The 22501-nt window shown below is 43.6% G+C and overlaps 1 protein-coding gene across 2 annotated transcripts; it reads right to left on the reverse strand.

The window, feature by feature from the left end:
- Positions 1-61: 61 nt before the first annotated feature.
- Positions 62-22057, reverse strand: cyfip2 (cytoplasmic FMR1 interacting protein 2). 2 transcript variants are annotated; one of them, XR_011602168.1, is made up of 30 exons: positions 21878-22057; positions 16522-16671; positions 16332-16421; positions 15501-15578; positions 14814-14915; positions 14421-14602; positions 14235-14331; positions 13660-13788; positions 13451-13555; positions 13275-13363; positions 12906-13143; positions 12601-12753; positions 10753-10892; positions 10401-10548; positions 9455-9608; positions 9173-9329; positions 8999-9095; positions 8836-8912; positions 8622-8730; positions 8366-8485; positions 8046-8245; positions 7873-7960; positions 7634-7777; positions 7401-7491; positions 5638-5768; positions 3949-5203; positions 3724-3818; positions 3365-3603; positions 2160-2307; positions 62-2070 (listed from the first exon to the last, which is right to left on the reverse strand). XR_011602168.1 is itself a non-coding variant. In XM_070962164.1 (30 exons), exons 2-30 carry the CDS (start codon positions 16636-16638, stop codon positions 1903-1905), a joined length of 3759 nt encoding a protein of 1252 aa, XP_070818265.1. In that variant the 5' UTR covers positions 16639-16671; positions 21878-22057; the 3' UTR covers positions 62-1902. The 2 variants fall into 2 exon arrangements, 1 of the variants encoding a protein (XP_070818265.1); XM_070962164.1 differs by having other exon boundaries at positions 3949-4021.
- Between the last annotated feature and the right edge of the window lie 444 nt (positions 22058-22501).

The following is a 22501-nucleotide window of genomic DNA, read 5'->3' on the forward strand; positions in this document are numbered from 1 at the left end:
TCACAACTTTCATAGAGGAGCATGAAGGGTAAAGCCCATTGGAAACCAACATAATAGGCACTTTTTTCAGTTAAACATTTTTTATTTCATGGAAATACAACATAATTTCAAATCCTTTGCAGGACCATTGTTGTACATTTTATATTCTTTTCTCCATTTTTTGTACTTCAAAACATGGTCACTTGTACAACAATATCATAAACAAAAGCCTCATGTCACAAATGGAGCCATTGATGACAATAAATTACACTTGCCATGCTAAGGTTTTGAGATGATACATTGGTACCTTCATTTTTACTAGATTAACCTTTAAATGAACAATACATCAGAGTTGAATAAATATGATAAAAAGACACTGGAGTTACAAAAGAAACTTTGTTCATTGAAAACGGAGCAGAAAAAGATCACAGGGCTGTTTGGAGAGGGTTACTTCTTCATCATAACTCATTTGTTCTCCTTCATATGAAAAAAAAAAATAGGGACAAATTTTGCATATTTTGATAACACTGCTAAATCTAAAGCAAAAATCCAACAATAGTAAATACTGACTATATTTAGGAAACTGCCCTTTAATTATAACTGACAGATTAGTTATGTTTTTTTCCGTTATGTGCAGAGTATTTCATAGGTCTGCTTGACCAACATCATTCATTCACACTCAAAACAGGTTAATCTAGTACAGCACTGTCTTTATACAACCTAGAGGTATTTTCTAATCTTGTTTCTTTTGTTGCTGTTTTTTTTTAACTCTGAAAAAGCAAACATTTACCCCGATGAAGATGTGTCTTTTCCAAACTGTAAATAATGTCACTGTATTCATGTACAGAATATAAAAATCTTTCCAACAGACAAAAGCGAGAAAGAAAAAAAAAAAACAGTTGATGAGGTTTCCAGCCAGTAGTAGAGACGCAAGTATACCAAGGATGTGGAAATTAAAATACTCATAATTAAAAACAAGATCAATTACGACACTCAACACTTCACTTAGCTCAACAGTGAAATTTACAGTGGAACTGGTACCGAATAGAAATGTGTCAGGAGGAAGCAAGAAAACCAGATGGGAAGGGCGAGATCAATCAAAGCAATTCAAAACCGTGATGTACCTTCATTTCTCTGAAAGCAAGCAGGTGAAGAAAGAGGAAGGAAGAAGCATTCGAAAGCATTATGATAGACGCTACCATGAACATGGGCAGACCGAATTATTGTACAGATGAGTGAGGAGTTTGAAATGTATCACGATAAACAGGTTTGGGGCAGAAGAGAGGACACGCATCATGGCAGCATAGGTGTACAGGTGCCTGTGCTAGTACTGTTAGTGTCTGTGGTAGCACTTCGGAGCACCATGTTTCACTTAAAAGATCTTAACATAAATTAGAAATTTTGTTCACTGTTGCATTATTTCATACTTGACTTAAACCTTTCCCGGTTTACTTTTGTCTCAGCTCTTGATTGCAAATTCTGAAAGAAGGCGTTTATGAGTCCCAACGGCTGTGACCTCGAACGAGACAGTGGCTTGAGATTACAGGACAGAGAAACTTGTTTGGCGTTTGTGTCAGATCCACGGATGTGCAGCGGAAGGACTGAGAGAAGGCATGCATGAGTCTGAGTGAAAGCCACACAGAGAGGAAAATGAAGAAAAGAAAAGGTGTGAACATACACTTCCACCTCTGGCCTGGTCCACTTCGAGAGGTTCACCCTTCGAGAATTCAAAGACAGACACTTTTTCGATAGAGAAACAGTTTGAGAAGATTTTGTCTTTGGATTCTTGAAGCCAGTGTGGAGCCAGCATGTAAGCTTGACCTCTACAAGACCAGGAAGAGGCAGAAATTAGTATCACAGCTATGTGTGTTTGAGTGTGTGTGTGCGTGCGTGTGTGTGTGCACTATATGTGAAGGGTCTATTTCAACAGGTGGTAGCCAGAGATTGGTGTATAGGAGGCTGGAAACAGCGAACGTGCTCCACAGTGGAACTGTCTGTCTCCACCGCCTTCATGTACTTGTTGAGGATGGCGAAGATCTCGTTGTTGAGGATCTGGTACTTCCTAATGCGGTCTGCCATCTTCTTCAAGGGCTGTCCAGGAATAGAAAAGGAAAACATGAGAAACTATCAAGAGATGTGTTTATGCATGCGAGGAATAGTACTGGGCAGAGTATACCCACCACATTTTTGATGATCTCATCCTTGCCGTCCTGTCTTTGGACTTTGAGCAGGTGGTAGCAGAAGTCAAAGAGGTCAAAGCGACGCTGCTGTCCCAGCAGCACAATGATGGCACAGCCGGCCCAGTTCAGCCCATCCCCAAAGCACTGCCTGGAAGGCAAAGCACAGATAGCACGTGAGCACAAGTTTGAGCAAACAAAGCAGAGACATTTCAGTAAACAGTACTACTTGTATGCAAATATATTCCAGAAGATGAGTCACAAGATTATATAAGTAATTATGCAACAATAACTCATTTCTTCTGATCCATGTGTGCCCTACAGTGTTTTATCAGCTGCTATGGTGACAAGACAGTCCCTGTCTGGACTTGAACGTCAGTGTGGTTACACATATGCGCCACAACTCTTTTTACTTTATGTGTTTTTTTCCAGCTCTCCTGCTGCAGTAGAGCCACGTCATAAATGGCAGCGTGATATGAATGCGTCATCTACAGTAGAGGGAGCCGAGGCAGAAACTGCAACATCAAGATGTACTGAAAAAGTTTCCCTCAAGCTTTCTCTACTTTTTTTTGCTGTGAAATTCTGGCATTTCAAGCATCAAGTATCCAAACAAACAAATAAGACAGCTGCACAAAGTCCTGCAGGAATAAAAGGGTAAAATATCTACAAAAACTCTGCTCTCAACAAAAAGAATAAAACAATAAAATGGAGGAACTGTGACTTAAAATGAGCAAAATTATCTGCCGACGGAACACAAAAATTTCACTCAAAGACCCCCAGTTATGTGCCAGACTAAAATCAAGTACATTTGTCTGGATACACAGAAATTCTGACATCGAAAAAACAGTTTTGTACTCGTCTGTGTCGTTCAAGCAGCTTTACAATTCAGGAAAATCTAGTTTCAATAAGTACTAAAAGCAATAAAAAATCTCAGGAACAAGTTATATTTTATTGAGATAATTAAGGACAGAAAAGCTTGAAACAAGTGCTCTAACATAAACAAATGCCCTATTTTTATAGAGCATTTGGATTTGTGTTGGTTTTGCCATATTGACAAACCAACACACAACTGAAAATTAACATAACCTGTTGTATTTTAAGTGGAATTACATGATCATGTTTGGCTGCATATAACTGAAAAAGAGAGAAAGAAACTACTAAACAAACGCACTCCTACGGTTCACACACACCAGCCAGGTGCTACTCACTCTGCTGTGAACTCGTGTGTGCCCACAGGGATGCAGTAGACAAACTGCATGGCGCTCCACAGGCGGTGGAACTCCATACACTCGTCGACGTGCATCACACCGTTGGTGGGCGGAGGCCCGCGCCACACCCCGTCGTGTAGGAAACTGCGGATGCGTGTCAGGATGACCTCAAACATGGAAAGGCCGCAGCACAGACGCTCTTTGGTCAGCAGGTCGCCCTCACGAGCAATGGCAATTTGCTGGAAAAAAAAGAACAGTCATAAGACGTTATTATTATTAGAATTATAATGTGAAAAAAGTGTTTTCTATACAAAATGCAGGAGAAACAGCGGTTCTCATCTGTCTGGTGCTGAACTCACCTGCGGGGTTCCCAACCTCTCGATTAGAGGCACAAGGTGGAGAGGGGCGTACTTTGCTTCCAGCCTTTTCATCCTCACCTCCAGACGCTCTCCCTCTATAGAACACACAAACACGAGGAGGGAGCTGTACATACTGTGCAAAAATGACACATCAATCGATGGGCGCCAGACTGGACGCAAGCAATTTGTGTCTTTTCCCCTCTGCTGTTGACCCTTTTTAAATACCTTTGATGTAGACTCTGGGCAGAATGTTCTGGAAGGGGGCGGCATGAAGCAGGTCACACACTTCCTCCTGGGACTAAGGTTCAAACACAACACAGGAAAGGGTCATTTCAAGTAAAAGAGCAACACCCACTTTACTTTATGGACATCCTTACGGAGCATGCAGGTAGCCATGAGGTGATTTTATACTTCCTGCTAAATTCCTTGTTGTGCGAGCTTTCAAAGCACATTCGAAATGCTTAAAGTTATAAGAAGCTCCACACTGCAGGGGCATGCTGATGGATTACAACACTCATCAGTTTATGCAGAGAAAGGAGATCAGATTATTGAATGAGTGTGTGTCTGGATGGTATCATGAGGCTGCGTTTATCAAGCCACGATGACGCGCCAATATCCACAGGATTAGAATTTGTCACACTCTTAAGTACATAAGAACATCCCATCTCATCTGGTTGAGCAGCGAGAGGTCAAGTTTGCAACCATCTTCATAAACTCCATCCCTCTGGATAAAATAGCAGTGTGTTAGTGCTATTTAAGCTATGTGAGGTCATGCGAACAGATGCCATCTAGGTGGTTGTCATGATGATTGTTAGTCAGGACAACTAGCTATGAATCAAACTAAACGCAGAGAAGCAGCATCTTGAAACCTCCTGAAACTACGAGGGTGACGGTTGAGAAAAGAGAGCCATGCAATGATGAAAAAGCAAGACACATACACACACACACATGCGCTTCCCGGCAGTCCAAAACCAACACAAATACTCTATGCACACACAGGTCAGTGCAGTCAGACAGAAATGGCAGAGAGTGACAGCTGAGTAGTGTTAGGCAGTCAGGCAACACGAGTGCCCAGAAGCAGAAGAGAGGATGAAGAAAGTGCAGAGTTAAGCACAAGACTGTACCAACAACCAACCAGAAACATACTGTCACCTCTTCCATGGAAGACAAGGACAAGATTCTTCAATATAGCAGCCAAATGTGTGTTTTTTAAACTTATTCAATTGCCTTTCTCCAAACACAATTCATTTCTTAAGGCTTTTGTGTGAAATTCAATTCATGTGAAATAAGAAGACACTTAAATTGTCTCAGGCCTTTTGCTTCCATGGCTGCTTGGAGGTGAAACTGTGTGTGCCAAACTAACATGGTGAGAAAGAAGAAACACAGCAGCCCAAACCAACAAGAGATAAAAGAGGAAAAAGACATATTTGGTCTCTGCGTTATATTTCGATACCAACGACAAGACCTAAGTTCTTACCACCTGTTGTAGATGCCAGCGTGAAATGAAAAATAGAGTTGTATTTCAGAAAATAAAAAAACATCAAAGATCAAACACACTTGGGGTCACACAGGGGCCTGACAGTTTCTGCCTGTAACATTCAATTTAGGATCAATTCGGATCAACATTATTAATGGGCAGAAACTTTCAGACACCCAGGGTATTGATCGCCCACACAGAAACATTGCAGTCAACAAAAGCTACACATTAGTGACCCCTGAGCACTGAGCATACTCAGGGAGCACAGAGGGAATTAACAGGGGAAAAGGTTGGGGAAGTAGTGGAATAAGGGGAGAAGAAAGTTGAGATAAACACAAGATGCCAAAACAACAAAGAGAGAAGAGGGAGACAGGAACAGGGGAGCAATAATATTACAGTCTGAAGGGAAGTGGACACTTGTAAAGGAAATGTCCTACCAGAGCTTGCTCGATGAGCAGGCAGAAGAGGATGGCATTTCCCACCTCCCTTAAGCTCTGGAAGACATCTGTCTTCAGCTCAGCATATTCAATGATATCCTTGAGCTGATGGTGGAAGAACTCCAGGATACCTGGAATGGCAGAAATGGAAAAGAAAAAAAAGCAGCCATGACACCTTGCTAAATCCACATATTTGTGAGGAAGAATGCACAAAAACTATCACTGAACCATCTTTTAATTCCTGTGGTCAGATGTACAGCGGAGCAGTGAGTGCCCTCTAACACCTCATTATGTTATTTGTAATCTACTGCTACCAGGATGTTGTCAGTGGGTCTGCCCAGCTGCTCTGACCCACATATAGTCTGAGTGTCAGGTCCTCACAGCAGAGATCGGGAGGATCATTTACTGTTGACAGTAAGATCACAGCCGGTAAGCCAGGTACAGAACTCAGGGTACAGAACATCAGTAATCTACAGATTACTAAACTCTCCTCATAGGGATATCCCATCTGACTGGCCTCTAATCTGTACACAGAGCTCCGGCCATAATGCACGCAGCCAGGTCAGGAAATACGCAAAGGTGCTAAGTACGTAGAGGAGTAAAGCATCTTTAGGCTTTAAAGGGAGCATTCCTGTCCTTTTCAGAGCTGATTTCAACAGTATTTCTGTGTTGCATGTTAACAAACAGATCACTGCAGTGCTCTATATGTTATCAGCATTTTTTTCTGCTGGCTGTGTGCTGCAAATGTTTAACAGCTGCTCCAAGTTTTATCTTATTCCAGTAAGTCCATGAACTGACTGCACTCAAAGAGGCAGCATGTGCGCAAAACACTGAAGTGCTTAGCCAGGAGGAGGACTGAGCTGGTATTAAAATGGGAACGTAGTACATGTGGAAGTGAGTAGAAAAAAATAAAAAGAGACCCAATAGCCCGTTTATCTGACTCAAGCATTGTTCAGTATCAGTGTATCTACAAGAGCACTTCTTTAGACACCTTTAGCCGTACATGTGATGTGAAACTGGCTGTCAGAACTGTAACAGACTTTATTGTGGCGTGATGGACAAAAGAAGAGGAAAGAAAAGAGTGTTGTCAGAGCGGAGTGAAAAAGTAAAAAACAAAAATTCGCTCAGCAGATACGAACTAAGGCATAGCACAACTTGACCTCTGTGGTAACATCAGCATGTTAACATGCTAAAATAGGTTAATGCTAACATGCTGGCATTAAGAAGACACAGTATAATGTGTGAATGTTCGCCCTCTTTGCTTAGCATGTTAGCATGCTAACATTTGCTGAGTACCACAAAATACAGCAAAGGCTGATGGGAATGTCATTACTTTTGCACTTAGGATATAAAATATTGGACAAAGTGCAATTTTGACCTGATGATGGCGCTACATGAAAAGTCAGAGGATTTACAAATCATCCTCTTGGACGTGACTGTCTGGACCAAATTTCACAGCAATCCATCAACAGTCGTTAAGATACTTCATAGACCTTATGGTGGCACTAGAGGTCGAAGTTGTTTCCCCTTATTGTTGTTGGGACAGACGCATAAAAACAGCTTCAGCTGGCCAGGTTAAGATAATGTGAACATACTGTATTGTTTACTGAGGACATGATGGCACAACATTTCTCAGTAAGAGACAACAGTAAATTCACTACTACAGCTTAAATGGCATGAAAATTGGTGTTGTGGATGTCAGTCCTACAGACATAACCCCACACGCACTCTATTCACTGTAACAGTGGGGACTATAAGCTCACCTGGGGAGCCATACTCATGGCGCGGTAGGCGGCAGATCTTGGGCATGACTTCTATCAGTGTTTTTACGTACTGCAGTATGGTGCCCTGTAGCTGGAAAGTGACAAGGAAAATGGAACACAGCAGGCAAAGGGGAAGAGACGGGGCGCAGAGAGGGAACAAAAGGGTTGACTGTAAGAATGCAGCACATTGAGGGCGAAAGAAACATGTTTTTAGGATGGAAAAAGAGAAATACCAGGCTCTTGACAATCTTAAGCAGCTCCTCCATCACCACAGCAATGCCTTGGTAACCAAGGAGACGGCAGATGGTCTTGAAGTGAGGTGGGCCAACAAAGTTTCTGTAGGAGCTATATATGTGGGAGTAGGCAATGTTCAGAGGCTGGGAAGAGACAGAGAAACAATGTTAACAGTGGGAGGACGGGTTTCCTTTACACGCACTGCTACGAGGAGATTTTAGGGAAATCTTTCCTGTACCTTGGATCCATACAGGTAGTAAGGCTGCACATTGGCTGGCTTGTCTCTTTGAGGCTCCTGGGTAAATGGAATGGCTGTGCGTACAAACCTGAAGAGAAACAATATTTAGAACCACAGGAAAAAAAAGGAGGCACAGGCTGTTAATAAATGAATTCCTACATCAACAAACTGACCGATTTGTGGAGCCGTTGTAGCAGTAATTGGGGAGGAAGTCGAAGTTGAGCTCCCAGAAGACGTGGAGTGTGATCCGTCCATAGGGAGCGGAGACGTTGTGGTTGGCCTCGCGGAACATGGCGTCAAAGCTGTCCAGGGTCATGTGCTTGGACAGGAGGCGGTGGGTTAGTCTGTTGATCTCCAGCAGCCACTCCAACTCCTGCAACAGAGGGATGCAGAATTTGCACGACAGAGTTGATTGAGGATATGAAGGGAAAGGCTCCGTGTTATTAGTGTCTCCTGTTAAGTTTTGGTGTGTATTACTGGTGTGTGATCTCACCACTATGGAGGTGAGGTCCTCGCTCTCAAAGCGGCTGATGGCATGATCCAGAGACTTGTACATGGCTGCTGAGATCCTCTGGGTGATCAGACGGTTCAGGTCGATGGAGCGACCAAGAAGCTGCGAAACACAGGAGGGATAATCCCGAAATACAGTTAACACACAAATAAAAAGGTATTCCATGACGGCCAAAATAATGGCTGCCAGTCTGTGTCCAGAAATAATGACACCCTGGAGAACTGTGGTTGTTCAGTACCTGGACATGTCTCTGTTTAAGCAGTGTCTCATAGCGGTTTGATGGAGGGTACGGGATGATCACGCCATAGTTTTTACACTCTGCTCTGAAGCGCTTATCTAGGAGGACACTGTGAAACACATGGCATGGAAATCAGGAGATAACTTCTGCAGAGACTGCGACAATATCTGCCAATTAGTTTAAAACATACAAAGACGGAGTCACTTCTTCCTACCTTCCAGCCATCGCTTTGTAGTAGGCAAATATCTGATCTGCTAACTTGTAGACAAACTGGTCAAAGCAGAGGTTTACCTAAGAACAAGAAAATCACTATGAAGGTGCTGCTTTTAAGGAGCTACACTGAGGTGAAGAGCACAACATTTGAGTTTTAACCTCACCTCAGCCTCGATTTCATCATAAAGGAACTGTTTCTTGAACTTGGTGAGAGCGTAGTAGCCACTGTCATTATACAAGTCTAGAGGATACAGCACATATCTGCACGAGGGAGAAGGAGTGTTATAATAATGTCTCAACATAGAAACACAATGTGAGTTTGTCACAGGATGCATTACTCCATCATGGATGGCTCCTTGGTCTCCAGGATGTGGTCGGTGAGGATCCAGGGCATGGACATCTCAATGGGGAACTGGATTCGACGACCCATGGTCAGCTCCAGAAAGAACTCTCTGAACCACAGCTGGGACAGGTCACAGCACTGCTGCAGGGCCTCTGAACAGTGGAAGGCAGGGACAGAAAATGACTACAGATCAACAGGCACTGCAGTTCATTTTGAAGACATCGGATCATTTTTACCTCATTTACACGTAATACTGACTTCAATACGTTTTACTCACCACTGAAATTGAGCAAGTGCGTGAAGAAGAAGGATTGCTTGTGGAAGTCTTCGATGGCCACCACTATGGGTCCATCGAGACTGCTGCGGAGAGTCTTCTTAGACCCACTTTTATCTGCTATCAATGATTCCAGCATGGTGCGCACCATATACAGCTGCAGAGGGAAGACAGAAAGGCCATTACTCAGCAGGTTTTACGATGGAAAATGATTATTAATAATTTCCTGATTATACTTTGCATGCAGTGCGTTCTGAGAGACACAGTTCATCTGCCACCAAAGTGCATTATACGTTAGTCTCATTCATTCTCATGTCTTCATACTCTATTGTGTCCTTGTGCCTGCATGGTCTGACCAAGGGAGCGTTGCCTAGTTACACTATCCACTGCAACTCACTCTGCTCTCACACCACATGTCAAATGAGGAATCTCATTTGGCAATAATGAATTAAGTCTGAGGGTGTGAAGGTGGAACATTACACTTGCTGTGAAAAATAAGGTATTTTGGGGTAGTAAAATCCTAAATAGTTCAGAAGACTGCTGTTAATATGGGGAAGTTTGTTTTGGTCAAAATCAACAACATTTCAGCTTCTGCAGGGGATGAAGTCATTTGGGCATTTGCACTCCAGACCAGCAGGGGGCAACACCACAGCTATGGTGGTGGCCCTCAGTATTATGTAATGGAACACACCTTTGCACTTGTGGGTGTGTTTGAATGTTGAAAAGCACAGCAGTTCTTACACAGTGAACACTGCTGCATGATAAATTCATAAACAGTCAGCCAAAACTACAAGTCCAACCTCAGCCCATCTTCTGCACTTAAAACTTAAAGCAATTTGCTTCAGGTTATAAAGAACACACTCAAGCCACAGTGTCAGACGCTAAAGTTTCAGGATGTTGTCACCATTTCGGTACAATAACCCTGTTCTGTGTCAGCTGTGTGTCTTACCTGTGTGCTGGAGGGTCCTACAGCCCTGCGCGGAACCTTGATGTCAAAACCACCTTTGGGGTCCTTCTCCCCCCTCAGACAGGGGTCATTTGGAGGCTCTCTCGCCCCCTCCCAGTCACAGACAGTTTTCCGAATGGCCTGAAGAACACTACAGGCACAGGAAACAGCATTACAGATGTGCTTTAGGTCTTTAAGAGTCAAAAACACAAGAGCCATATGATTAAGTTTAATGTACTTCTGATCAAATCATCATTGTGTGTGTGTGTGTGTGTGTGTGTGTGTGTGTGTGTGTGTGTGTGTGTGTGTGTGTGTGTGTGTGTGTGTGCGTGTGTGTGTGTGTGTGTGTGTGTACCTAATGAGGACGTTCTTCTTCTTGCGTACAGCCTGGCGCAGAGGCTCCCTGAGGGTCATCTGGGCAAAGTCCTGCAGCGCTGCATAGATGGTATTCCTGATGGCCTGGTTAAACACCGACTCCATTCGACCCATCAGAACCTGCAGAGTTCATTACACAACACCACGATCATGAGTGTCATCTTGGTAGCAGGGGCTACTGACCATCAACTCGATGTTAAAGGGATAATTGGTAACACTTCACCATACAGTGCACATAAACATGAGTAGTTACTCTAGAGCAACTCACAAATCAATCTGGAGTGGCCTGATAATTAATGAATTATTACTAATGAGAATTTCCGAATAACTGTGTTTCGATGACAATTTTGTTCAGGGCTTCTCCAAGTCCAGACCTTGGTCTACCTACAGCCCGAACGACAAGTCATTCCGAACCAGCCCACATTGACGGTTGCATCCGGCCACCAAAGCTTCCCACTACATTTATATGTTTACACTGATATAGACGTAAGTAACTTTTTTTTTTTTTTAAGAAAGTGAAAATATTAAACAGGCTAATGAGGCCTAAATAAATTGAATTATTTTGTTTTAAAGTCTAACTCCCCACTGTGTCTGCTGAGAAAAATTGTGGCCCTTGGACAAACATAGTGGAGGACCCCCGCCACCTTGTGTTATGACAGTTACAATACATTATGGAGTACAGTGTTTTCTGTTTTGAATTTTTTATTAAAGAGGAAATTGAATATACATTGAATATATGGTGTAGCTGGAGATCATTCACAGTGATCCTGTTCCCAGGTGACTGTGGTTTACTGAGGATGATTTTCCCTATGGTTGACACCGTTCCGAACCTCTGACCTTGAATCAATTTCAGATGCAGACCTTCGAGTAACAGGTCTAAGAACCTCTGATGTAGTAGATAATGATTAACTGGAGAACAGACTGGGAGACAGTATATTAATGAATCATTAGGTAATGATTTAATAATGATTAGTTCACAAATATCTGTGAATCTGCACACAGACCACTTGACATGAGTCTTTCCTGATTAACTCTGAACCAGTGCCTTAAACTCATAACATCTCATTCATTACTAATAACTTAATCATTAGCTGCTCTTTTCATGCCTCCTCAACTCATACATCATGCTGACATCAGCCACTGTCTTACATGCACACGCCTGGTTTTTATGCTTGCAGGTTTTGATACTAATGATCTTTCACATAGTATCTCGCAGTCTGTTCTCAAGTGACTCATCATTATTTACTATAGAGTCCTCTAATCAGTTATTCAGGAATCACTCATGAACGCTTCATTAATAATCAGGTCATGCTAATCATGTCATCTGTGCACTGACGATGCCCTCCAGACACGTTCTAAGACGCATTGAAACACTCAGGTCTGAATAAAGATTTGTGTCAGATATGGTTTTCAAAAGAACAAAAAGTTGAATTACTTAACTTTAATTCTTATTTATGTATCCCTATATTGCAACTCTTGCTCTCCCAAAAAATCTAAGATAAGTAAAGCCAAGCCAACTCTTTCGCCCTGTTTCCAGTCTTTATGGAAGCTAAGCTATCAGGCTTCAGGCTGCAGCTTCATACTCGGTGGACACATACTGTATGAGAGGGAGAGATCTTCTCATTCAGCTCTCAGTAAGAAAGTAAATACGTGTAAATCCCAAAATGCTGAGCTGTTCTTTTCAGGTTAACAATGGATGGCATCAGTATTTATATATTTGGTGGATAGTTTCTCATGTTTGATACAATTTCCAGTTTAAAAATGTCAGCTGTTGAGCACATCAATAGAAGAGCTCCTCAGCATCTGTCAGGGTCACCAGATGTTTTACCTGCAGCCCTTTGATCATGGCAATGACCTCCACCAGGGCAAATTTCTCCTCACTGGTGTAATTGTATCGCGTGGCCCGTTCATATTCCTCCGCTGTGCCTGGGCAGTCCTTGTTACAGAATTTATCCGTGGGATGGACCAGCTTCCACGAGTACTGAGAGACACAAAGAGAGCCACAAATAGATCAAAGCTGCAAACGATCAATGGCAAAACCACAAACTCCTTCATACATAAACCCACACGTATTGACTGCAGCACAAACCTTTTCCCAGCCCACACATAAGCCGAACCCTCGCTTTTACTCACAACTTCCATGACGTGCGTGCTCCACTTGGACAGCAGCTGCAGACCCCTCAGAGCGAGGTCAAACAGCTCTCTGTATTCCTCGTCGGACTTCTGGCTGTCCAGGCCCGAGCCCGTCACCACTTCGCTGTTGCTGTAGCGCGCCAGCTCTGAGATGAAACGGATGTGGTCCTCCCTGATCTGCACCATCTGCTCACACAGGTTGTACTGTGGTGAGATGCTGCTCTGGGTGCATGTCCACCTGGGCACAAAATGGAGAAGATGGAGGGTTGGTGGTGGGCGGGAGCAGATGGTACGGTGATCAAGAATTGCTGGCTTTGCTCGGGGTGGAGAGCATCTCTGTGAACTAGGTTTACAGACAGGTCCTCTTACTTGGACTTGTTTTCTTCATAGTGAGCACTTGTCTCAATGTAGCGTGACAGCTCTATCTGCATGTCTCCAAACAGGGGCACCACCTGAAGCTGAAAAACACAGAACGGCTCGCACTCATGTCATGCACACAAGGACAACTCCACTGAAAAGAGAAGCTGACGAAGCAACAGCCTTACTTTGAAGAACTTGTCAATCTTGCTCAGGTTGATCCTCTTTTTGGCATCGAGTTTGTAGATATTACTCACGTTCCCATCCATCAGGTACAGACCGAAGCCCATCACCTGACACACAGAGAGAGGCCATTTGTTTTACATCAGCGGACATTTAGCCAGTTTAGTCTGACTTTTATAGTCCGGCGGCAGGTGAAAAGTCAAAATGTGTGTACCTTAAGCAGCATGTGTTTCTCACTGGGTGTCAAATACATCTTGTTCTCATAGTAGTCTACACAGATGTTGACAATGTCTGCCAAAAGCTCCTCATAGCCAGGAATCACCTCCAACTGTTGGTGCAGGCACTACACGGACACAGAGATGAAACAACAGGTCACCTTCAGAAAAATGGATTCATAGAGAGACAGGGCCTGCAGACAGACACATATATAATACGAATGCCTTCAACCTGCCAGGTTCAGTCTCACAGACTTAAATGTGTACAGTCGGTTGAACACTGCTTGTTCGGCAGGTCAGATGTTAATGCTTTGGTTAATAGCTAAATTGCTCTAAAAGACACTTTCATTCAGACTGCAGTATCTGTCACGTCACCTTTGGAGAGTACAAATGTTAGTCATTCATCCGCTCAGCTTGTCTCGCCAGTCATTTCCTGGAGTATTACGTCAGACGGTGGCTGTATTTCTCTTTTACTGCAGACTAAACATACGACTGTGGCACGGCATGCTTTGTGTCATTGCGTAGTTACACATTTTTAAAGCGCACGCTGTGAAGGCAGATTCTGCTCACCAACCTGAGTGATCCTGTTGTGGTTGGCTAAAAACATTGAGAGGTTCTGGGACTCCTGAATGGACTGAGGGTCGGCCATCTTCCTCAAGAATTGAGCTGCCCTGGAGGCAGAGGAGGAGAGGAATGTTAACTTGGCTCCGGCTCAGATATCAACAGATCAACAATGATTCCTTTCTTTAAGGTCCACTACCTTTTATAGGCAGAGTGATCATTCTTAACGCTACACTTCATGTTCTTCAACTCGTCCAGCACTGCAAACATGTTAATAAATTTGCCCAGAGTGAGCAGGTAGGCCTCAGACACAAAGTCCTTCCTTCTCTCAGCGTGACACAGACGCTTCACTTCACTGCAGAAGCGTTCTATGGCTTTCCGCTGTGAAGACAAAGAAATTGTGATTTAAGCAACTGCTTACTGACACGAATACATTTTAGAAAACACAACTTTCAGTGTTCAGAATGACATCTAACATGCAAACTCTGACACGAAAACGTATGGCGTTTTAGGAGCCCAAATGTAGGGATTTGCTTTGCATGTCCTATAATATATAAATGACAAAAGACGCTGTCTGGCTGATGTGTCTCACCTGGAAGTACATGAACTTCATCAGCTTAGTCACTTCAGGTTCCAACACCTCCACCGTTTTTTCATAGATCTCCACTCTGTTGGGCTGCTCATTGCATTTCACCTAGCAAACACCAGAGGGAGCCATCATACAGCTTGACTTTGCAGCAGCAGCATACAGTAAAGTATGTTCAGTTCATCTGGCTAAAGGTAAAGGTGATTCAAAAAGTGACTTTGTTAATTGGTATTTTTTCTATTTTTCTCCACCAGTAAGGTTTCCTGGTCTCGTGTATGTACAATCAACAATTATTCAACTGGAGAAAATCATGTTATGTGCAGTAGTCGGGTCGGGCAAAAAGCTGACAGCTTCCTATTTGGTGGCTGGTGTCAGGTTTGGCTCCATGAGGTTTGTTTGTGTTTACATGAAGAGGAACTTGCAGAATCCTGAATCTGCCGGTGGATGAACACAGTTTGACAATTTTAAGAAAAGTTCAACAGATGTTTGTATTGTACAGAGGAATTGCTGTTATGATTGGTCTATTACTGGATCTCTTTTTAGTTAATTCTCAGTCTGCTGAACAAGGTCAGATCACGAAGGATGTACGTGTGTGTGTGTGTGTGTGTGTGTGTGTGTGTGTGTGTGTGTGTGTGTGTGTGTGTATGTGTGTGTGTGTGTGTGTGTGTGTGTGTGTGTGTGTGTGTGTTTTACCTGGGGAATGGCTCTGGAACAGCTTCTCCAAGTGTAAAGCATCACAGCATACTCATGTCCTTCCTCCAGCATCTCATTCTGCACAAACAGACCAAACACAACAAAGACATCATTCATTCTTAATGCGCAGTTACAGTAAATATGCAGCTTACAAAAGCCTTGAGTGGATCCCTTAATTCCTCACATCTCTTACTTGTCTAATATGTGTATATTACAAATGAATATTTTTGTGAAAGCGCTTGACGACACAAAATATTATGGGATTATTATGAGATGTAATATATCTCAGAGGAGTCATATATTCCAGGATGAATGGGGCTTGATAAATATTTTAGCAGAGGAACATTTCTTCCATTCAGAAGTAGGTGAGACAGATTTCTCCATCGCTCTGGAGTGTCCTCAAATAGACCGGCTTCAACCTCAATGGGACTTCCTGATTAAATAAGGTTAAATAAAGCACTACTTCCCCTCTTTGCCAGTCAAATCACACTCTCCATTCATTCACCATCAGGGGAGAGAGGTTTACTGTTCACTGCCTGCCTGATTCACCGGTCTGTGAGGGAAGTGTGTGTCTATGTGAGTGTGCGCATGTGTGTGTGTCCTGTCACAGGCTGAGCCAAACCCTAACAAAAGAGCCAAATGATAATCAATTCAGAAAAAACAAGACTCGCTTTAAGGGCGTGAGGCTGCTTCCCACAGCCGGCTTTGTGTTGACTGAAAGGGGAACAGCAGCTATTTAAAGTAGACAACAAAAAATGCATTCAACCAGTGAGATGTAAAAACCGATAATGATGGCATGTGTGTGTTTTAAAACTGGAGCACAGATCTCACCATGCTGGAGTGGACTGTGGCTTGCTCTATATAGCGGGCAATGCCGGTCACAAATGCATTTCTGTCTTCAAAGTTGGTGTCAAAATTAGCCTGCAGACAGAGGGAGAGAGGGGTGAAAGGGGTACATTGAAAAAGTCTGAACAACTGAGGATGATGGTGGGTGGTGGCGACAGTGTGTGCGGGTGCGTACCTGGTACATGATAGAGGAGGGAGGGGGCTCGATGCATGGCTGCTGGTCCGGGAGGGGCAGCTCCTCCAGCAGGTCCACATTGGACAGGGCATCCTCCAGGGTCACGTGGGTCGTCATGGCAACAAGGCGTCACTCACACAACACCCCAGTCTGACAGAAATATCGACAGAGAGAGCGAGGATATGAGATAAGTGAGCAGATGATGCAAAATGAGACAAAATATACAACCGGGTTAATGTTTTCTTGTCCCTCTTGACCCTGAGGGAGGGTTAGTCTGCGGTTGCCTTGGAGTACTTGGAGAGATTGTGTAATAGATTTGATAAAACAGAAAATGCATTGTGGTTCAATAAATATATCAGAAGACACAAAGAATGTGTGAAAAATGATTAGCAGAGAAGTTGAAACACAGACCGCTAATAGCAAAGGCTAGTTTTAACAGATACTAAAGGGGATGCATAATTTGTTGAATACATGGCTTAAAGTATAGAATAAAAAGCTGAAACACTTGGTAGCTAAAAGTATTAGGAAGATGGTTAAAATAGTTCGCTAAATACATAAAAAGTATTGAGAAAACAGTTGAAATAATTAGGTTAATTGTCAACTGAAAGTATTGGAAAAATGGTTGGATAAGTTAGCGAAATAGTTAGCTAAAAAGCAATGGAAAAATGGCTGATATAGTCAGCTAAATATGGAGTTAGAAGTAATAAAAATGGCTGAAATAGCTAAATACTTAGCTAAAAGTAATAAAAATGGTTGAAATATCCAGGTAAATAGTTGACTAAAAGTGCTTGAAAAATGGTTGGATAAGCTAGGAAGAGTGACAAAAAGTAATGGAAAAATGGCTGAAACTGTTAGCTTAAAGTACAAGCTAATTGGTTGAATAGGTTAGCTAAATAGTTAGCTAAAAATAAACAGTTGAAAGAGGTAGCTAACGGTACAAACTGATGAAAAGTAGAGAAAAAATTAGCAAAATACAAGTAATGAATCACTACTTATAATGTCCAGTTCCTCCAATCATGAGTAGTACAAATGGATAAAGGCCCAATAGCTAAACAGCGTGCAGTTAAAAGTCTGTTCGACAGGCCTGATGGAGGGCTAATAAAAGACAGTTAGAGGATGCGGAATCAATAGATCAAATGAATGAGAGGGATGATATAACACAGTTTCATTGCTATAGTCACATGATTTTTCTTTCCACTCACAAACAAATGCGCTCAGTATTCCCTTTGCATGTCTAGACGACTCCACTTCCTCTTCTGAAAGCCTGTTTGACTGATGCTGTGCGTATATTTGTGTCTTCGCTCTGCACCTGTGTCCTCTTCCACTTCACTGTATGTCAACACGCTAAAGTTCAGAGGAAGTAAAGGGCAGAGGCCCCTCGCTGTTTCCGCTCTACCTTTTCATTTGATTGAAGGCATATTTGAAGCGTATAATTCTTGAAAGGCCTAGACCTGGAAATCTCATCGATCTGAGAGGCGGAGAACCGTCTGGCTGTGAATGACAACTGATAAACACAAAATGTGCTATCTTGCACAGGAAGCGGACCCGTTGGCAATCGTGCTTTTCACAGAAGCTTTAACTGAGCCAGTATTTTATGTTTTTGTTCATTTGAAAAAAGTATACATTTAATTAATCGATTAAACAATCAATGAAAATGCAGTATTGGGTGATAAGCAGTATATGAACACAGAATGTGCATACACCTCACGCATCAAGTGTAAAATCCACAGCGATCACACTGACTGTACTCCATCTGATCGGTCCTTGGAATAAATGGCTAGACCTCCTTAACACAGGAGTCACTGCAGTGCCCACATCCTCATTACGAAACACCAGCCCGGCCAAAGCGGTGTGTATGCACCCACCCATATATCATGTGCCTCTTAGAAATGTGTGTTTTACGTCTGACCTGGCAGACAGGGCTGACAGGGCCAATAATCAGCTTAATATTCACAGCCAGAGAGAGCACAGCTAGAGCTGAGAGGGCCAGAGGCCAAACAGCAAAGAGGAAAGAGGCTCCTCTCTCCTCTGCTTGCTGTAGGTAGACAAAGAACTTACGTAGAAAGGCAGGTTATGACTTTCATGCAGTCAAACAGCATTTTACATGTCCTGGCAGTCGGCCAGAGACTGAGGATACATGTGAACCTACATCCAAAGTGATGCCTCTACACACAAGTGGCAGTCAACATATCGAAATGTCAAAGCAGGATCATGTCGACAACATGTCTAAATGTAAAGGCGAGGTAAGACTTTCGGGGGGAATTCAGAGTGAAAAAATCCAAAGCAGTTGCATCTTATAATGATAAATGTACGAAATATCACGGTGTGCTTTCAGCTCCGCTGAGGTGCACTGATGTCGATCATGCAAACATCTGCTGCTCCTCATGACAGAGTGAGAAAGCAGGTGGGTGGAGTTTCCTGTCACATCAAAGTGTCAAAGTTAGCATGCAAGAAGGCTATGCTGTGCGAGTTGAGTTAAATGAGTTAAACCGCCGGCCACATGGCCAAAATCAGACATATGGCTGACTCATCAAACCTCTAATCACACTTGAGTGACACTTCAGTGTGTTCGCACATTTTACTTCTGCTCAATTGTGTAAGTAACAATGGGGATGTGACAATTTTTCGATGTGCTGCAAGTATGAGGTCACAGGCGCACAGTGATGAAGACTCGGGCCTCTGTGCTGCTGTAAACTTGTCTGTCGTTTCCTGTAGTCTCTCCACTGCTGTCGACTGCACAACATGGATTCACACATTCTCTGATTCTTTGAGGTCCCGGCTGGTTATTTTAAGTGTTCGGCTTTTAGTGAAAGATACACGAGGCTTGCTACAAGGGGTTCTGTCGGGTAGACAAACATGCTCAGTGCTACTAAACTCCCATCTGTGCTTGGGAATACAGGCGCAGACTGAAGCCTGGGTTGGCTGAATAAACTTTCCCACCCTGTACCCAACTCTGCTCAACAGTTGGTGTGTCTATGTGTGTGTGTTTGCGTGTGTGTGCATCTTTTTCAAAGCAATGGGCCCCTTCATTCCCTTCTGGACACTTAGTAACCTATCTGTTAGCTACACATGACAACTCTTATACAAAAGTCCATACAGCAGTCGGACTCTTTAACACAGAACATCATTGACATGCAAAGCAAAATGCCCCTCGGCCAGTGTGACAGTATAAATAAGAGCCACTGTACATCAGCAGCTGGGGTCAGATCTGCTCATGACAACACTGAACCATGAGGAGCCAAAGGTTTTGAGGAAGCAATCAAAATATTAGGACAAATGGGAATGAGACAGAGAAGGGAAAGCACATGAATAGCTAAAAGCAGCATTAACACACGGTGAATAGTTTGTAGGAGAAAATGCCCGGTATGTGCTGCTGGGCGTTTGTGTAATACATCTCGCCTGAGAGAAAGACAGAGTGAGAGAAAGTGTGTCAACTCCAGGGTCGCACCACTCCACGGGATCTCCCCCCAAGGCCAGCCTCGTAACATATATTCATCCTCACAATAAAGATGAAATCCGATCAGCGTGGAGGGAGGGGATTCGTCAGGCGAGTACACACGATCATTTACAGCACGTTCACTGCTGGAACACGCACACGACTGGTGTGTGCGTGTTCCAGCAGCATCTGTGCGGTCGACAGTGTGTCATCCCGTGCAGGACGGCCGGCTGAGCTATTTTACAGGCCGATTGTAGTTTCAGAGACCGGCAACGCGAAGCTGCCGTCGTCCCATTATCCCCATGATGTCATGCTCTCCTTTTAGACCTGCAACAATGACCATCACATGAATATGCAACATGAGCCCGGCTCACATGAGCGAGCCTGACAGGCAGGGGACAGTAAACAAAAACCTCAACTAACACCAGCAGCTGATGGACGTGCAGGATGTTCTTCTTTTAGGTTTTAAATTAAATAGATGTGAAACTTGTGGAGCTTTTATCCTTTTCTCTGGCTGTTTGGTTATTTATGTCTGTGTGCATTTTGGTCTCTATCTCTTTCCTCTTTCTCTGGATTTAGTGAACTGAAACAGTGCAACCAGCTGTTATTGACAGCTCATGATCAGGTTTACAGACACAAGCTATATCAATGATAGTAGTGTGATATGATATATAACTACAAGGCTACTATACAGACATCACAGCAAAACAACCATAACTCCAGCCATACTGAGGGGATGAACTAATGGCTGCTGACTCCTTGGCTTGATTTCTGATTCAGTAATGATTGACTGATCAACTGAGCAACCAATAATCCAGACACTATGTCTTCTATAACACATCTATCAGATGTCTGTGCTGTTCTTGAAGAGGGTTCCCTGCTCTGATGGTCTTCCTGAGGTTTTCTGCTCCCCATTTATGAGTTTTGGGGGTTTTTTTTCCTCCATTTCCACATGATGGTGTAAGGAAAGAGGGCCACAGCCGCAGAGATTGTAACGCACTTTGAGACTTTGCTTTGGCTACACGAATAAAATGGACTTGATTGGAAATATTGCTGGAATATTGGGATTTTTCCACGTATGGATCAGTATGAGCAGCCGCCAAGCACCCACAGCCTCATCATTACATCACTGCTGGTTGGTGAGGGGCTGGCATACAGATTTACAACTCAGCAGCACATCCGCGTGTAGATAGTGTAAGTTACTGGGTGGTAGATCATAATCTGATGGAGAGGTCGGCATAAGATCAGACGGCAGTCAGTGAGCAGACGGAAGCAGGTGGACGTGTGAGCATCATGACAGGCCTGTTGATACAGGCCGCTTTAATGGCTCTGAAAACGGCTCGGACGCCGTGGATCTCCGCTGCTCTCATCTGCATGCTGTGCCCTGTTGGTCGGATGGGTCAAGGCGGCGATATAGGAGAGGAAAAAAAATGATGAAAGCGAGAGAAAGCGGCGATGTGAAATGGAGCCATCAGAAGCATCAAAGCCCCTCTCCTTATCATAGCGGACATCTCTCGTCTCCGTGCGCCGCTAACACGCCTCTATCAGCTCAGAAAATCGTTCAGCTTTTCCGCGATCCATCTTTCATCGGCGTGCACTTGCTACACGGGCACCCTCTCCTCACCCCACCCATCTCACTGGGAGCGACGATGCCGATGGAAGCTAACGGGGATCCCATTCATGTGTCGGGATAATCCGCGAAAACCGGGACGCTCGATCGGGCTATTTCTCAGCCTTTTGCTAAATATCTTATTTGTGCACGGAGGGGTAAATAACGGGGAGGATGCACAGTGCGAGAAGGAAGAGAGAGAGAGAAAACAGCTCTCCAGTCTCCAGCCATCATCACTAACCCAGCGCACATCAGCAGCCCCGTTCATCCTCAGCGCTGCGGCTCCATCCGCCGCTACATTTGCCACATACCTGAAAATCGCATGTCCGTCCGGCGATATGCAAAGACGGGCGGACGGTGTCGCGATCTGCGACGGCGGTCCAATGTTTGCTGATCTTTTTTTCTCCCCCCCTCGTCTTCTGTGCCGATTGATGCTCTAGTTTCGCCCAGTACCTACCCAGTGCTAATCCACCACCCCACACAAAGAGCAGAAAATGGCTGCAAGTGCATTTTCTTAAAGGGACAGTCACCCTGAAGCGGTGGGTGATGATGAGGGGCCCCCCGACATGTTACTCTGTTCATTTGAGCTTTTATCCGCGCATTTTCTAAAAACTTCATTGCACTGAGAGAATACAAATCAAGAATATTTCCTCATTAAAAAAGTGTGTGTGTGTGTGTGTGTGTGTGTGTGTGTGTGTGTGTGTGTGTGTGTGTGTGTGTGTGTGTGTGTGTGTGTGCGTGTGTGTGTGTGTGTGTGTGTGTCGGTGATCAAGTGATCATTTGCAGAAATAGATCAGAGGGTTATTGTCCAATAAAAGGAGAAAAAAGAGAAGATCCAAATATTTCAGGCACAAAACCGTTTTCATCTCAACAAAAATGACGATCTTATGATGATGCACCAGGAAATTAAATAAGGAATCAATAGTTAATCACCA

This window comes from Chaetodon trifascialis, chromosome 5 (genome assembly GCF_039877785.1).
Source record: "Chaetodon trifascialis isolate fChaTrf1 chromosome 5, fChaTrf1.hap1, whole genome shotgun sequence".
NCBI classification, from domain to species: domain Eukaryota; kingdom Metazoa; phylum Chordata; class Actinopteri; order Chaetodontiformes; family Chaetodontidae; genus Chaetodon; species Chaetodon trifascialis.